This window comes from Scyliorhinus torazame, chromosome 6 (genome assembly GCF_047496885.1).
Source record: "Scyliorhinus torazame isolate Kashiwa2021f chromosome 6, sScyTor2.1, whole genome shotgun sequence".
Classification (NCBI taxonomy): domain Eukaryota; kingdom Metazoa; phylum Chordata; class Chondrichthyes; order Carcharhiniformes; family Scyliorhinidae; genus Scyliorhinus; species Scyliorhinus torazame.
In genome coordinates, this window is record NC_092712.1 from 280,244,846 (window position 1) to 280,263,365 (window position 18,520).

Genomic DNA, 18,520 nt, shown 5'->3' on the forward strand with positions numbered 1-18,520 from the left:
GGCCATTCAAAATTACCGTGGTCACCGTACTCACCATGAGGCTGGGCCCCTGCGCTCCAGGTTTTCCCTTTGTCCAGGAGATACCCAAGATGGCGGCCACTTTGCGAGTGCCTGGAAACACGTGGATAAACCCGCTTGCTCGGGGACTTTGTTCCCTTTTGGGAAGATCGTGCTCCAAAAGTAATTTTGGGAGGGTTTGGCAAGGTGTTTCCGCTGCCTATTTGAGTGAGATCGAGACCTGTATTTACCCACAGTCATTTTTTGGGGGCTTGGGGAGTTTCTCACTGGTCGATCCCACCTTTAAGTCCCCCCTTTTAGGACCCGTCCTGCACCTCCCAACCTTCATGATGCCCCTTCGTACACCTCTTTACTGGAGCCCCACCCCTTTGCACTGCCAACCTGTCATCCTGACACCGTCAGTCTGGCACCAGGCATGCCCTTCCCTGTCACCGACACTCGCTGAGGCTCCAATGGCCTCCGAGACCCCTGGAGTGGCCATTGCACTGGTCTCCGCTGTAACAATATGTGTATTGTAAGGAATACAAGGGGTTAGCAATAAAATAATAATACTTCTCATCACCAGATGGAGATAAGTAGCAGTGATATAAATATCATGTGACTTCTGGGAGAATGTTCTAAGGCGTTAGAAAGATTAGGTGCATAGTATAGAGTTCTGTTGTAAGAGATAGCATATTGTTTTATTTAATAACTTATTCCTTGTTTACTGGTTAAATCTTTAATTTAAGGGCAGCACGGTGGTGCAGTGGTTAGCACTGCTGCCTCACGGCGCCGAGGCCCCAGGTTCATACCTGGTTCTGGGTCACTGTCCATGTGGAGTTTGCGCATTCTCCCTGTGCTTGCATGGGTTTTGCCCCCACAATCCAAAGAAGTGCAGGCTAGGTGGATTGGCCAAGCTAAATTGCCCTTTAATTGGAAAAAATGAATTGGGTGCTCTAAATTTTTTTTAAAATCTTTAATTTAGTACTGTAAATAAATCAGCTTTGTTCAGTAACACAGATTGGTGTTCTTTGTTAACACTACTGTCTCTAAGCATACTTATAGACCCAACAGAGAACATCACATCCACTTGTGAAGACCAGTACTACCGAGTCTCGAGAGATGGGTGAGGCCCTGCCAGTGCGGCTGGTGACTGCCGGGAGAATGCGGCCTCAACCCCAAACATGATTGTCTGGATCATGCCCAGAGAGGGCATGATCCAGATCCCTTTGACGCCACACGCATGGTTTGGCTCCGGCTTGAAGCCCGTTTTGGGCCTCTTGTGCGATGCCCCCAGCGCAACAGGATTGGCGCCAGACCCAACACAGTGGAAAAATCGGGCCCTACTTTGGTAATTGTTAGGTTTTGCCACCAATGATCAGTTTCTCAACCACCATCCACTGTGACATTGATTCTTCTCTGACGTATCTTATTCTTTAATATACTCAGTAATTGTCGGATGCTTATGTTGGACAAGGATATCTGTTGTTATGGTGCCTGAGGTTTCTGTTTTCTCGCAGTTGCATTGTCTGCTGACTGCAGACGGGCGACTGTTGCAACTTTCAAGATAAACGCTGTGTTGTTGTTGGTGCTAAATTGGAGAATGCTTTGTTTTATGTCAGGTACCAAACAGTACCACACTTTTAGAAAACTCCCTGACTCTCAAATTATTTTTATGTCCACATGTATCTCAGTTTTATATGCTACTTGTTTAAAGTTATTATTTCTCACCTCTTCAGTCTCCTTTCCTTGCACATCATCCCCAGATCAAAAGACAATCAAGCTACTTGGTCTCAGTCCTTTGTTTGGGAATTACCCTGCATAACTACCACCTGATGTTGTCCTTTTCTTTAGAACTCTAATTTCACTTTATATATCGCCTACTTTGGTATGAACTTGGGACTCTTACCATACTACATGGTTCAACTCTCCGCAAGTATACTGCCACCTTGCTGCGAGCATATTATTTCCTATATTGTTAGAAGTTTCCTTTGGAAATTTATATTGGAGAGAATTCCACAGGTATGCTCTTTCATCACCATGTAGTCATTTTGGAGAGCAGTTCACTTGCTGATTCTCTTTTTATTCATCGATTGGATGTGGGACGTGCAGGCTGTGTCAGAATTTATTGCCCATTTCAAATGGGGGAAGTTAAGAGTCAACCATATTGGTGTGGGTCACATGTAGGCCAGACCAGGTAAGGATGGCGGATTTCCTTCCCTAAAGGACATTAGTGAACCAGATGGGATTCCAGATTTTATTGAATTCAAATTTCACCAGTTGCAATGGCCGATTTGAACCTGGGTCCCCAGAGCATTACACTGGGTCTCTGGTTAACTATTCCAGTGACAATACCATTGCGCCACCTCCGCCCCGATATACAAGTCAAGTGTATGGTCCAAGGAAATTAGAGAGGGACATTGACAAAAATTCTCTGATAATTCAAGTATGCAGTACATGGAAAAATGCAATTTATAACATTTATTTCTGAGCCGCTCTATGCCAGTGCAACTTTATAGAAAAGGAAAACTGTCAATTTATTACATCCTGCAGTTTCATTTCTTATTTAATTTTTCACATTCTATCTTGACAGGGTTGAATAATTAAATGACAGCTGAATCTTCTGATGTGTGCTTGCATTTTATTGGCATTTGCAATGATCCCAGATCAATAGCAGTATCTATTTAATTGATTATTCCATTCGGAGCCTTTTAATGCCTGTACAGCCATCTTAGAATAACAAAGGCATAAAAGAGCAAAAATAGTGATTTATTAGTTTTGAAACATACTGAAATAAAGGATTACTGGGTTTTTGCAAACCTAAAAGCCACATGTGCCAGCAGAAGCTGTCAAATTTGCTTTAAGAAGAAACTGGTTAAACCTTGCTTATAAGGTCACGCTTGAGCAGCTTCAGTGCATGCTGCTTATAATTAAGGCTAAGTCCTGATGTCACATGACTGAATGAAAAAGGATGGCTTCACATTTGATTGATTTCTAATCCAGTGGAGTAAGGGAGGGGGATGTGAGAAAGCCGTCAGAAAGCTCAGTGAAACGTTGCCAGCTTCATTTGCCTGTTGTCAATAAGCTGACGCTGTTTTTTTAAAAAAGCACCTGCATTTAGACGAATGTCAAACTTAAATGCAAGGCCAAATGGTTTGCAGTCTTGCAGAGTGAGTTCATTTCTAAAACGTAGTTGATGTACGTATTTCAGAACGATGAAATTGCTATGCCATGGATCCTTACTAACAGTTCCTGCTTCTAGTAACATTGCTTTGTGTGCACAAAGGGAAATCCAAAACATAAAGGGGGTGGTTTTAAAACCGACTGATGCTTGCATCCAAACTGTCTAATGTTTGAAAAGATTTTTCCTATCCCAGCCAATCATCTGAATGATTTATATATTTTTTTTTTGTCAGCAACAAAACCCTGAAGTGGTAAATCCTGAAGATGAGATAACAGATACTGAGGAGAATGTAGAGGAAGACTTGGGAGTCATGGATGATCAACATAGCGTCATTCTACACCTCCTTTCTCAACTGAAACTCGGCATGGATCTCACTAGGGTATGTAATCCAATCGAACATTTAATTAGTTAAATCAAAAGTGTTTAATATGCATTGAACAATGTTTTGCTGGCTTCTTTGCTGTTGTGAAAAGTAGGTGCAGAACACGGATGCTGTGGGAGATGTTGTAATTTAATCCCCTGTGACAATATTAACTATTACAGAGTAGTTTTATAATCTACTAGTGCAGCTTTAAGTGTTTCTATTCTTTTCACCTACTATTTCAAAGCAAAATTTTGAATTGATAACATATACTATTATTACTCTTCTACTTTTGGAAGAGTCATGAGTCGCTTTTATGAATGGCAGTTGGTAGCAGTGCTGTGGTGGCCTGAATTGATGCTTGTTGTGATACTGTGTATCAGAATTTCCTCACATGATTCATTGGCAAATTGATTCTAATTTCAGTATTTCTTTTGGTACAGTAACATTTCTATTATCTGGTATGTGCGGGGAATGGGTGGTGCCAGTTAATCCAAAACGCCAGTTACCTAACCACGTTTCAACCAATCAGGAAACTCCTGGGTGATCCCCTGGTGATGTAGGTGTTGAGGTCCCGCAAGAGGTGCGAGGCTGCGCAAATCTAGTGAATGGTGCTGAGGGAACATAGTGCTGCAGAATAATGGAGGCTAAAGCCAGTGTGAGGGCAGGCTGTGGATAACAACTACCAGTGAATTTGACCATTTTTATCAGTTGTGGGAGAGTGGACTGACGGCGAATAAGTTTCTGAGAGATGAGACAGCTCCAGTCAAATAACAGGCTTGACAAATTCCAGGTGGTAGAGTGCTGGATAGCAAAAAGATTAATGTAATTATGTAATTTGCGATGAATACGATCATATCTCTGGCACAGTTGTCTGATTCTATTTACTACCAATTTGTGCTGCATTAAGCCTTTTGGGAAAACTAACTGTACTGAGATCTATAGATGTGCCAGAGATGACACATTGATTTTATCTCATTTTAATCCCTTAAATTGCGAAACCTTATAGTAACTGTTGCTACAGTTAAACGTTAAAAGGCCTGTGCTGTAGTATTTTTAATTTTGTCCTCCTTAGTTTGAAATAGTCAAAAAATAAGTATTATGTAAATTTAAAATCTAAAATACACATGTTTTGACCTTTTTCTTCCACATCTGCTTTTAAGTATCTTCAAATCAACTCCACTTTGTTTGTTAAAAGCCGTGTAGCTAGGAAATGGGGAAGATGTGATTAAGGTGACTGTATTTGTAAATGTAGTATCAATTTTACTGTTTTGTAAAAAAAAAATTTAGCAGCAAGCAAAACAAATGCATTTGTACGTGATGCTTTTGTAATTTTGTTCTCCCCACCCTGTGTTTGAAGTATGTTGTCAGCACTTTACTGCAAATATTTCAGTAAGATATCCACAATCTCATGGATGCAGGTTGCAAAGGTTTGTAGCACTGTTGCAGAAATAATATGGAAAATCAGCTAAGATCCCTACTCTCAATATAAGATGAATCAAATCAAACGGTTAAATTCTTTCTCCTGCATTCAACTTCCACATAGATATAAATTTGATGTAAATTTCTCCATCAAAAAGGGAAAAATAAGAAGGGATAATAGCCATAATAACTTTGCTACATATCCTTCCAAGTTGGTCAGGTGCGTTTCCTCACCTTTGCTACACAAGCAGACTTGACTGAGATTTACAAGTCAAAGAAGATCTTTGTGCAGATGTCTCGCTTATGCTAATGTCCAGTTTTAAGATCTGCAATGAATATCATAGCTCGTTCTCAGTAACTGACACCAGTCGTCTTGCATGATTTCAAGAGTGTGAAAGCTGCTCCAATTCCTTTGACCCAGGTCAGTAAGCAGCAAGCATAGATGAGGACTGTTTTCGGAAATGTTGCATAAAGGCAGCACACACAAGCTCAGAAGGAAGGTGTTTGAGGATCCTTAAGATGCAAAATTATCTGACCTCTGAATTTAAAGCAACACTCGTGCTATCTGACTTGCGAGCGAATAACTAAAACATTAAAGACTTAGCAGAAGTATTGCAAGCATGATTTTTAGAGATGCAACCTACGATGGTTTACATCCCAATCAATTCAGATTCAAACATGTAAGTCTGGGTTTTCCGCCGCTAGTAGCGGGGTCCCCAATGTGGTGGAGAATCAAAAATTTGGCATCAGCTCCGACCCCCCCTGCTGGCGGCGTGATCATAAGACCATGAGACATAGGAGCAGAATTAGGCCACACGGCCCATCGAGTCTGCTCCGTCATTCAATCATGGCTGATATTTTTCTCATCCGTATTCTCCTGCCTTCTCCCCATAATCCCTGATCCCCTTATTGATCAAAAACCTATCTATCTCTGTTTTAAAGGCACTCAGTGATTTGGCCTCCGATCAAGGTTCGTGCCCAGATGTCAGTGGGAGGATGTAAATTTAGATGGTCTGGCACTCAGTTCTCCGGCCCTCCGTGATTCTCTTGGGCCGGGAATCACGTGGGTCGGGATTACTACAGGTCTCACCAAACGTGAGCCTGACGTGGTGGACCTTGGAGTGGGCCAAGGGGTTAACTCCTTAAGGGAGTTGCCCCCAAAGTGCATCCAAGAGCCCCCCCCCCCCGCAATGCACTACCTGCCCACCCTTCCTCTAACACGTCCCACCCCCTCCCCCGAGACCCGAAAATGGGAGAACCCCAAAAAAAAACCATAATAGGGAGACCCCCCCCACGGATCCTCTAACTGAAGGAACCGCCCAGAGAGACCCCCTAACTGAAGGAACTCTCCACAGAGATCCCCTAATTAGAGGGACACCCTGACTAAAGGGACAACTCCTTTTCCACCCCCGCCTCCAGAAAAGAGACCCCTGTCTGGAAGCTAGACAGCAGTCCAGACAGGAACAGTGAAACAATTACAGTTGTAATACTACCTGGAAGCTCCACATGTCCATTCCTGGAAGGATAACAGCTGTGACCTGTGTTTAAACCCCTCATCCATTAGGTGCAAGTCATTCATTCATTTCTAGTAGTGGGCTGCGATTGACAGCTTCCACATAACATCTGAAGCTTTGATTTACTCATCTCCCTTCATGGATGAGTGACTTAAGTGTTGAAACTCCAATGTTTACAAACATCAACTACATCAAAGAGCGATACGTGCATTGCAATCACATGCTTGAGTGATTGGATTGCACTTACTTCTCCTTGATGTTGTTGATATTTATAAACATTGGGGTTTCAGCAATGAAGGGACACGAATGAATCAAGGCTGCTGCTGTTTTGTGGAAGCTGTCAATCACAGCCAAGTCTAGAAAGGAATGAATGGCTTGTGGCTTATGAATCTGAGGGATTGAAACACAGGTCACGGCTGTTCTCCTTTGAAGAATGGACACATGGAGCCCCCAGGTAAGTGTTATAGCAGTAATTGTTGTCAGGACTGCTCCCTAGCTTTTAGACAGGGGTCTCTTTTCTTTGGGGGGGGGGGGTGTCCTTGTGGGGATCCCTTTAGGCAGGGAGTCCCTTTAGTCAGTGGGTTCCTGTTGGAGGTTTCTTTAGTTTGGGGGTCCCTTTAGTTACGGGGTCTTTGGGAGAGTTCTTTTAGTTAGAGGATCTCTTCAGTTAGAGGTCCCTGGGGGAGTCCCCTAGTAAGTGAGGTCCTGAGGGGGGGGGGTCTCCCTAGTTAGGGAGTCCCTGAAGGTGGTGGTGGGGGGCGCAGGTCGGGCCACCCCTGTACTTGGGGGAATGGGGGGGAACCCAGACAATTCAGGAGTTGATGGCTGCTTTGCGGTGAGAGGAGCTGGGGGGCTGACTTGAGATGTGATACGGGTAGGGGGGGTGAGGGGGGTTGGCTGCGGGACTTTGCTATCGGACTGCCTGATCAAAATGACGGCCCAATAGAGGGATTCACTCGGAAATCCCTTCTATTCTTCGCCATGCATAAATTTGCATGACGAGGGATTCTGAATTGCTTCCTGATTTGTGCTTTCTGATTTGTGTTCCCAGGGATAATTGGTAGCAATTTTCCTCCAGCGGGAGAACGTTGTCTCCCAAACAGAGAATCTTGCCCGTAGTTCGTTTGAGCTTCCTGGACACAGGATCAGCCTTGTTCAGTAAATATGGTTACTAATGCAACGCCTATAAATCATAGGAAGAAGTCTTTGAAAATGAATCCTATAAAATGTATTCAAAAGTATATTTAAACCATTTCCTTTTTATGAAAAGTCTTTCAAATCAATGGGCAGATTTCATACAAATAATCAGTAACGTGGCAGACGTCACTAGTTTCTCAACGGCACCAGTTATGACAGCAGGAACTATCAAACTGTACAAATCAACCAATACAAATTGACTCTACTCAGACATCTGGGCAGAGGCCCTGTACTGTATAAGAGCTATACCCTTTTGGAAATAAGGTGACCCAGATAATGATTAATCTTAGCTCCTTAAGTGCTGCCTCAGAATCCTGTCTCATCAGAATAGTGAATAGTACAGTGGATTAATGTCCTGTTCTTGTATCTCTGGTGCTTTGGTGTGATTATCTCTGGTGCCAGTAAGTTTCCTAGGTGCAATTAGTAGAGGCTTTTACTGGTTAATATGGATGCATAACATAAACCTGCTCATAATTTGACATAGGATGACACTAAATTGGTAATGATATTGAGAAAGTCCATTATGATAACTACTTACAGAAGTGGAAAAATTCTCCGTTGTGCAGCAATGGGTGCACTCAAGATTAGGATTCAAAGAATGTCCGTTGCTTGCTGGTGACCAAGACTGCCATGGTTTTCACTTTCATTTTGGGATTATAAAATGCCACAGACTGTACTTGATATTAAAGACGGTATAAATATTATAAGTGAAAGGGTTTCTCATCTGACTTCAAGTTAGCACTTAAAATGTTTGGGAAACATGAAGCATTCATCTGGTGGTGAGGATTTTAACAGATTGCTGCACATATGTCAGGGTTTCCTGTTAATATAAAAGAAAATTTTCAAGTCCCAAAGAACTTTATAGTCAATGAAATACTTTTGAAGCATGCTTATTGTTGTCATGTAGGAAATCAATTGCACACAGCAAGCTCCCGCAAGCAATGTGATAAAGACCAGATACCTTATTTAGTTGAGTATACAACAAGGCAATTATTCAGTTGATTTTAAACTTTTAAAGGACATTGATTTTGTTCTCCGTTTACAAGGAAAGCCAACTAGGGTAGTGCAAGGTGAAATGTTCATCATGGTCTATTCTGATGCAACTTTAGGCACAACCTCACTATAGCTAGATAGTTGTACTGTAGAATTTAAAAGCTCTCACATTCTTGCAGAAAGTAGGATTCAAACTCACTGTTAAAAGAGTGACCTTAGGCTGATGATGGCAGCTATTTTGTGACGTTTGGCACTGGGTGTTCATGAGAGTATTCCTCTCGGTGTTTCTTGAAAATCACAAATGCATTATTTGATGGTAGATTCATTAAAATGGTGGTAGCAAAAGGTAAAAATAGTAATATGTCACCCTGATGACTCATACGCATGTAAAAGAGAATGCATAAAGGGAATACATTAAAATATGAGCCGAACCATACTTCTCCTAATACAGAAAAGGATTCAAACCATCTCCGGACTAGTGCTCTTCAAAAAGCAGTTCTTCAAAAAACAGCTCTGCAAAAAATCAATATGTTTGAACAGAACTTTCATTTATGGTAAGGTACATAAATAATATGCAAGACAATGTCTTAATGCTTTGGAGATACGGCAATGCTTTCAGGAAAATCTCATGACTAGTTCAGCTACCACAAATAGAATGACTCGGATGATCTTCGACGAGAGTTAGACAGAAAATATTTCTTGGCAACCTTTCATTACGAAAGATTACCAAGATTTTGGTACAGGGGCTCTCAATGGCCTGTCTGGCTCTTGCAAGAGGAATTTCCTTTATGCTTTTTCTCTTTCCTTTTATACCCAGGATCAAAATATTTGGAGAAAACCACAGGCATCTTAATGACTCCGTACTTGCCATGGAAAACTTGGTTCCTGGACATCTTAGCAGGAGCATCAGTGAACCCTCATGATTTAAGGCTAAGGATCGAAATACATATATGCCTTAGTGTCCCTCAAAGCTTCTAGTAGATGGACTGACTCTTAAGAAGGATCAGACTAATCAAATGAAGTTTCTTTTCTTCCAGTGGAAGAGACACTTCAAGAATTTCTATTTACGAAAGGCTTGGCAGATAAGAATAAAGTAATAATCAAAACAATAAAGGAAACTGAACTAAAATAGTTCATCATTTGTTATGTGTGTAGATATAAATATATATATATGTGAAAGAAATACATGATGAATTTGCCATTTTTAACAATAGGGCCACAAAATCAAAGTAAAAACTGAATGTTCTGGATGAAAGTCATTCAATGTTCTGAATGGAGATCTGAATCAGTTGTCAATGACTTCCAGTTTAGGATCTATAGTAAGAAATAAGAAATGTGTTTATCGTTTCAAGGTCATAGATCTGTTTGCACCAAATTCAGACTGAACTTAAAATAGGGAAACCATAATATATTTCACGCTAGCGTTTTCACTAACTGGACAGAAGAAAATATACTCCACGATTTGACCGATTGGGATGTAACAATACAGTTTCCCTTACTTTATGAAGGTCTGTTTGCTACCTCATTGAGAAACTGTATTGTTTTTCGTCTCTTTTCTGTCCGTGGAGGAAAGTTAGCATCCATATTGGCCACTTGGTAAGAGCAATGAACATATAGTGCATAGTTAGAAGAATGTTGTCGGTTCTTGCTGCAACCTTCTTTTGGCCAAAAAAGAAGGGCTTGACTGGGCATTATGAAATGTGTGTCTTTATATCTAACCGTTCAATACACCAAACATTTCAATGTTACTGTGTTCCAGACTGGTTGTAAACATTTAGTTATTGCATGGTATAAAATATGTGTGTGTGTAGAAGTTGGACATCTAAGGCAGAATGTAAGATTGCCTATTTGTGGTCTTTTTTTCCATGTGTTTTACTCTCCATCTACAATAGTCAACCTTGCATAAATATGATCCTTTGGAGTAACTTGGATCTTTGATTATTTTCAAGTGTATGTTACATTCTTTCATTGTTTCCATTAGTCTTCCTGCCACTTTTAGTCAAATAACTAATGAGTGGCTCAGAGCAATATGTGATAGCTAGTGGATGCGAGAAAGAACATCTGAACAAGCGTGCTGCAGGTGGCATGGTGTTCTTAAAAGGCTGATGTCCTTACGTGTTTTTTTCCTGTTGAATGACTGCATTTGTATGTGGAAGTTGAAATGCCTTCAAAGAATGGGGGAAACCATGCCTGTGGCAGGTAACCTATTCTTATCTGTGATTTTTATGATTAACGTGGCATACTTCTGCAAAGTGCCAACTCACTTATTGTAATTTGTTGGCCAATCAAATCACATATTGACTTAATTAGTTCTGTCTAAATGTTATATCACATAGGATGAAAAATATTGAATAAACCTGAAATCATCTTTGAAATTTTACTTTTAACTTGCAAGTGGTTATTGATGGATAAGCACTTTAAACCTGCATATGTCAATTTGAAGTGAACAACAGACACAACTTAAAAACTATACATTTCTGATCATCACAAATCCTGCACACAATCACTGTGAAAGCACTTTGTACCTTAATATTGATGTACTACATTAGAAGCCAATACATTTATCAATGAACAGATGAAGGGTGTAACTGATTAACTGGATCATTAAATACATTCTGACATGAAGCATTGCATGTTTTCTTGTGTGAAATTTTTGAAAATAATCTTTTATAATCAATTGATACACTTTCTTTGTGTCAGTCTCTCCCCTTGACTCTCTGTTTGGATATTGATTCACAGGTAGTGGATCACCTTCTGCTATCTCACCCAAATGCCCATGTTTTTAATGCATGACCCCAATGAATGTTGACATTCCGTTCAACTTTGGTGGCATCATAGCTGCTCCTGTCCTCGCCTGATATCCACATCAACTCATTTTCCAACAATAATCGCTGCATAAAAATCAGGAATTGGACACCAACTGATTTCTGCCTGCCATCCACAACTCGAGACACTGAGGCCACTTATGGCTTCCTGTCTGAGATCAGCTCATTTAACTCAAACCCATGAAGGGAACACACACTTAAAAAAAAATTACAATCTTACAGGAATATAGACTTTATTATTTTGTCATTGCACTTCAAGTGACCTTCTGAGCTATAGTTTATTTTGGTCAAAACTGATTTATTTGCTGTGTCTACCAACTTTAAGAAGTAATTTTAGTTTTGAATTTTCAAGCAAAAATGAGCATTCATAAATTATATAATTTATAAAATACCATGCATTTCCAGAAAAGAGAAAAATACATTTAAAGTGAAGGTTAGGGGGTGGGAGGAAATGGCACAATCCTTTGCCATAAATTGTTGAAACAAATTCTATTAATTATTTTGAGAGATTGGGCATAGGAAATTATAAGGGTGTGGATTTAGCTTAGCTCACGTAAAGAAATTACTAGTTTGGGCTTGATGGATCAAATGGCCTGGTTCTGTGCTGTTAACATTCTATGGTTTTGAAGCGTAGGAAACGAACAACGTGCTTGTCTTTCATGTCCTGTTGAATATACAGTAGTGAATTGTTCCATTTAACAAATTTGTTGAACATTTGATCACTTGTTTTTTCAGTATGGCCTGGATTTTCACAGAGTCGTTGAGACTCCGGGCATCTTCCAAATTGGCATTCCCGCCCTTATAACCAACAGATCGTATTTTCGCTGAGGTGGGGCAGAAACCGAGTGTGAAGTGACTCCCATAGGTGGGAAACCCAAACTCAACAGGGCAGTTTGAACTCGGTGATGAGTTCAGGCACCATTAATGCTATAGCAAAGGCCTTACCCGTAGAAAGTGAGAGTTATGATTCTTCAGAGAAGTTGTAAATCCTTGTGTAGCATGGATAAGGCCGGGACAGTTCACAGTTTGATAATTCAAAGAAATTATTATGGATTGGTTGTCTTTGACATGGGGCTGTGAATGTAAATATTTATTTTTATTTGGGATTAAGTACTTGAGGGAATTTAAATCTATTGAAAGTAATTTCATGAGTTCTGGATGGATGGTGAGGGAGTTCATGAATTAGCACTGTTGGCATAGGGGCTATAAGGGGCCATTGGGTGTTGGGGTGTCATAAGTTGGCATGTTTGGGCATGGGGACTGGGTGGGGATAACGGCATGTGAGGGTTAGAAGGCCTAATGTGTAAGAAAACAACTGGGACAAAGTCTTAGAGAACGGTGACAGGTCTTTTGAACAACTTACTTTGGCACTTGACAGCCCTGTGGCCACCTCCGATCTGCATCTGGGGGCCTGCCTCCATTCTGCACCTGCTCTCCTGGAATTGAACACCCTACCATTTGGGGACTTATTTCTGAAGGGGTGGACAAAGCCATAAAATTTCCAGAATCCTGCGACTTGACTCAGGAATGAAGATTCAGGCCTGTGTCGGCAGGAATTCATTTTACAAAATTGATTTTTGCCTGGGTCTTTCCACTATAATATCACTTGTTATATTTAGGAATTTTTTGCTATGATTCCTTCAATGCAAATACAAATTGTTTTTGGTTTTGCCCAGCACACAGTTTCCTTTTGCAACAGATTATCTGCATGGATTTGTAAGAACCAAATATTACTTGAGTGAATACAATAAAAGAGAGAAACTTAGAGCAAACATTTTCTCTTGCTGAGAAGTAAAAATAGTTGGTCTAGGAAATGTAATGACTAGTCAGACCAAAATTGAAGTAATGCTTTTTTTAATTGTCAAAGAGTAACTGACCATTAAATAAGTAACATGTTATTCGGTGGTCTTTAGTTAAGGCATGCATACATTTATAATAACACGTAGCAATGTTTCTTTTTAAGTAGTAAAGTGTCATCCATTCTACCAAACTATGCTCCTGTTTGTGTCCCCTCAATTTCTTGTGTTTATCCATCTCTAATGTGCCTGCTTCAAAAGTAATTTCTATTCTCATTGGCAATAGGACACCCAGTTGTGTTTTGTACATTTACGTCAGTGTTACCCACCACATTAGTCATTAATCACCAGGTGGCTAATTGGGAACCCAGTTAATTGCATTTCACATTAATAAATTGAAAATGGACACTGTTAGACATGGAATTATAGTACTCATGTGCATTGCATATGTGTGTGACTTTAACATCTCAAGAGATGAAAAACTTATGTTTTTGATCAATGTGAATGCATCACCTCGTTACTGAATAGCAGTAGATGGTATGTGAATGTACTTGTGAAATATTATATTCTGTATAAGGCCTTTACTCTTAAAATGAGTGCATGTGGTTAAAATGCTATCACCATAGTTCGTATTAGACAGCACTTTTACGCACAACTGTTGCCTTTATCTTCATGTGGTACGGTATGTGAATGTTAGACATTCATTATGTGAGTTTTATTGGGTAGAGCAGTAGAAAACAAGGCGTCATTTCTGGGATTCCAAACTCAATTTGACCAGGATCATAGTCGATGAGGAAATACTCATTGCTGACCAGCGTGCCCGGAGTCGCAGTCAGGAAGGCAGTGAAAAATACGAAGACAAAATAAATAACCAGGTGCCAGAATAGACTCATAGAATCCCTACAGTACAGAAGAAGGCCATGAAGCCCATTGAGTCTGCATCAAACCTCTGAAAGAGAACCGTGCCCACTATCTCACCCTAACCCGTAACCACACCTAACCGTTGGACATTAAGGGGCAATTTAGTATGTTCAATCCACCTAACCTGCACATCTTTGGACTGTTGGAGGAAACCGGAGTACCCAGAGGAAACTCATGCAGACATGGGGGGAATGTGCAAACACCACACAGACAAATACCCATGGTCAGAATCGAACCCAGGTCCCTGGCACTGTGAGGCAGCAGTGCTAACCACTGTGCCGCCATGCCGCCCACAAATAGAGAGCCTGCTGGAAAGGAAAAATCATCAGTCAACCTCAGGGCAAAGATATTTGTGCTTGCTGCAGAAGGAACTGCCACTTGTGAATCAGTCTCTACAGACACAATAGGTAATGTTCAATCTAGAAGCAACATCCATCCTGGGCACAGTCCACCGATCCCCAAGACGGATCGATGCTATGTCAATCAGTTGAACCTTGAGTGAGATTTTGTTAATTTATATAATCATCAGAATCTTCTGATTAGATTTCAACCTAAAATAAACCACTCCCATTGTTACAAGTGATATACTCAGCATTTTCTTTCAGTTTGTTAATCCCAATCCCTTGGTCCAGTGCTTCGAAGCTTGATGATAATGGTCAATTTGTTTTGTGATAAATTAGAAATAGCAATTTTACCATCTATAGAGATGATTTCTATCAGGCTTCATCTCTCCCAAGGTATCCAAAAGACGGGGCTATTTGCCCATAGCTGCGAGTTTGGTTCAAGAGCGTCAGAGCGTGTTCACATGCTAGTCGGCCTGCATGTTGCATTTCTTCTCTTCTGCTTTAGCTGGGGGACATGAGGACCCCAATTTCCATGTGTTGTAATGAGGAGGAATAGCAGAGGACTATGTATTAACTGTGGAAAGGCTATGTACTGACAGGGAGAAACTTACACATTTGGTTCTCCTTTTCACATTGCTGTTAGCCAACGGTGTAGGCTGAAATTGAGAAACACACCAGCACACACAAAGCCAAAAGCACACTAACTTTCTTCACCCACACACTGGATGCACACACCGACCTGTTGGAGTGGAGCCCAAAGGCACACAGATGCTTAATTCTGTCATCCTTCCGCAACGCCTACAATCAAGCCAGTGCCAAATGTAGTGCTCTGCATTCCTTCAGACCCAACCGAGTGATCAAGAGGAGAACCCTGACATTTGGACAGCCAAGGGTATGCACAGATTTTGGTGAGGCTTCTGCCCCAGAGAACACACTTCAGTTTTGCTGAACACAGAGTTGACTACCAAGGCACACAAGACTGATGGGTGACAAAGTGAGATAGAGATGGTGAAAATACTGTTTCTAATCCTCGTACTTAACAGCTATTTTCATTGTAGGTTGCTACGTCCACATTTACAATGAAAACTTTCCATTTAAATTTGTTGCAGTGTACTTGCACCCTTCCTCCAGTGGTTATGCTGCAAGGCCACCACTAGTGGAACAGTATAATTAAAAATGGACAAGTTTATTGAGTGGTTAAATCACTGAATGTCTTTAAGACAGAGATAGGTAGGTTTTTGATCAATAATGGGATCAGGGGTTATGGGGAGAAGGCAGGAGAATGGGGATGAGCAAAATAGCAGCCATGATTGAATGGCGGAGCAGACTCGATGGGCCGAGTGGCCTAATTCTGCTCCTATGTCTTACAGTCTTATGGTTTCTAATATAAATATGAACATCGGCATTTATAATGGAAATATATGGAAAGAAGGTATGAATTTAAAATAGGGACAGAATTATGTCTGCACACTTCAGTTACGTGATCTCTTTGCTTCTATCACAGTTCATCTGAACACAACATTTCGTAGCGACTCCCCTGATGCAACGTCACAAGTGATCAACTAGTAATGAGATGAACTTAGTTGTTTGTGAGATCTTTGGAGTCCATTTCCATTTTGCTGAGCCAGCACAGAGCTTCATCCACTGGTAGCATAAATTTGGGTACATGCAAGATAATTGATTTCATTGGGTAGAAATTTGTCATGGATGCAAGACCAAATTTCCAATTTGAAGTGGCAGTACTTAAGCTTCCCTGCCAGCTATTTTTGTAAAATGAGCCACCATCTAATGAGTTTTTAGTCCTTTAAAGCTTTGTGGTAAAGTGACTGTAAAGAACACTTTACATGTTATTCAAAGGAAAAAGTCTCTCACTGTCAGCTTGATTTAGAATTGCAAGCTACCTAAATAAAGTTGGGTACAATTTTGGGAGACAGCAGGGATCCTGCAACCATTTCTGAAAATAAGGGGGAGGGTAGTGACCCCACTTTATCCGGTGGTGGGATCCAGAGCCATACTTTGCTGGTAGAAACAACCTGATTGGCTGTCACTAGGGCGCCTGTCGTATTGAGGTTGGCAGCCCATCCCAAGAGCTGCAGCAATCTCAGCAGTGTCATTGCTGGGATTGCACTTTGAAAATTAGGGTGGATTGATGGCCATGTACCCTCAATGTCAGGTAGGTGGGGGGGGTGGGGCACTGGGACCAGTCAGGCCGTGTGGTGGGTCAAATGACTAGGTGAGCGTCATTGCCATGGGGTGACGATTACAGGTAGGGGTCCCCTCGATGGACCATGCAGTCTCTCTATGCAGCAGCAGGCCACAGCACCGCTGGAAAAAAGTAAACGGAGGCAGGAAGAGTCCCTTAATTGGAAATTGGTGCTGCGAGGCTGGCAAAGCTTCTGTTTATCATAAACGGTGCTGTTATGAAGATGTTCCTTAATGTGCTGTGGCATAACTATCACGAATTATAGATAGTCCACAGGCATTGCATTGGGATTTGATCAGTATATATTGCAGAACTTTTGTTTTCTTTATATAATCAATATATAATATTGAACTATATAATTATGTTTATATAATCAGTATATTGATCATTTGTCCTTTCTGTTAATGTACATTGTGTACACATCCAGCTGTTTCGCACCCCAATTCTTTTCTGTTCCACAATAAATGTTGAGCACCATGACAATTAAAATGCAAGATTCAAAGGTATTCGTCAAAATTATTTTGTGTGCTATTTAGAATAGCTTCTATTTTTAAAAGAAAATACAATAACCCTATATCATATTACCTGAGAAACATGTTGGATGCAGGATATATTCATAACAATTGTATGTTAAACTGAAATCAACTGAGTCTATTTGATCCTCCTTTTGTAAGTCATAATATCACTGATTTATCCTTGTATTGGATTTGCAGGTTTCTCACTTTGCAAGTGACGAGTCCAACCATGGAAATTATTTTCAATTGCCTGAAGATGAATTGATTAATTGCGGAGTAGGAAAGATTTGTCAGTTTTGTATGTGATGTCCAGTGAATTATGGAAAATAGAGCATTTCTGTACTGCAGTGTTGCACTGGGAATTTGGGGAATTGTATTTGAAATAGAAATATATACAATGCGCGTTCCCTACACTTCCTGTTATTAATGCAGGCGTGTTCATTATTAGTAATATTTAATTATTGATGCTGATTATTAGTAACAAGGTGAGGTGAGAAAGAATGACCTTGATATCAAGGCAGCATTTGACCGAGTGTGGCAGCAAGGAAACCTAGCAGAGCTGAAGTCAATGGGAATCGGGGAAAATATTCCACTGGTTGGAGTCATACTTAGCACAAAGGAGGGTGGTTGTGGTTGTTGGAGATCAAACATCTCAGTCCCAGGACATTGCTGCACAATTTTCCCAGGGCAGGTTCCTAGGCCAACCCACCCTCAGCTGTTTCAGCAATGACTTTACCACCATCATATGGTCAGAAGTGGGGATGTTTGTGAACGATTTTACAATGTTCAGCACTATTCGCAAGTCCTCAGATACCAAAGCCACCCGGTTCCATATGCAACAAGACTGGTCAAACTTCAGGCTTTGGCTGATAAGTGGCAAGTAACATTCATGCCACACCAGTGCCAGGCAATGACCATCTCCAAGAGAGAATCTAACCGACTCCCCTTGACATTTAATGGCATTACTATTGCTGAGTACCCCACTATTAACATCTTGTGGGTTAACATTGATCAGAAACTGAACTGGACCAGCCATATAAATACTGTGACTGCAAGGGCAGGTCAGAGGCTGTGGAGAGTAACTTACCTCCTGACTCCAGAAATCCACCATCTACAAGGCATGGTGGTTCTTGAATTAAGAGAGAAAACAGCATGAGAATTAATGAAAGTTTAGGATTTCACCTGTCAAAAGTGTCATTTAGAAATGTGAGCTATTTCTCAACTATAATGACCATACTAATTGGTTAC

The 18,520-nt window shown here is 40.8% G+C and overlaps 1 protein-coding gene across 1 annotated transcript in view; it reads left to right on the top strand.

Moving 5' to 3' along the window:
- Window positions 1-18,520, top strand: part of LOC140425459 (oxysterol-binding protein-related protein 10-like) — a 349,560-nt gene that overhangs the window by 215,855 nt on the left and 115,185 nt on the right. Inside the window, exon 7 of the mRNA XM_072509757.1 lies at window positions 3,414-3,560. Coding sequence (XP_072365858.1) covers window positions 3,414-3,560 — 147 coding nt within the window. The remainder of the gene's footprint in view (window positions 1-3,413; window positions 3,561-18,520) is intronic.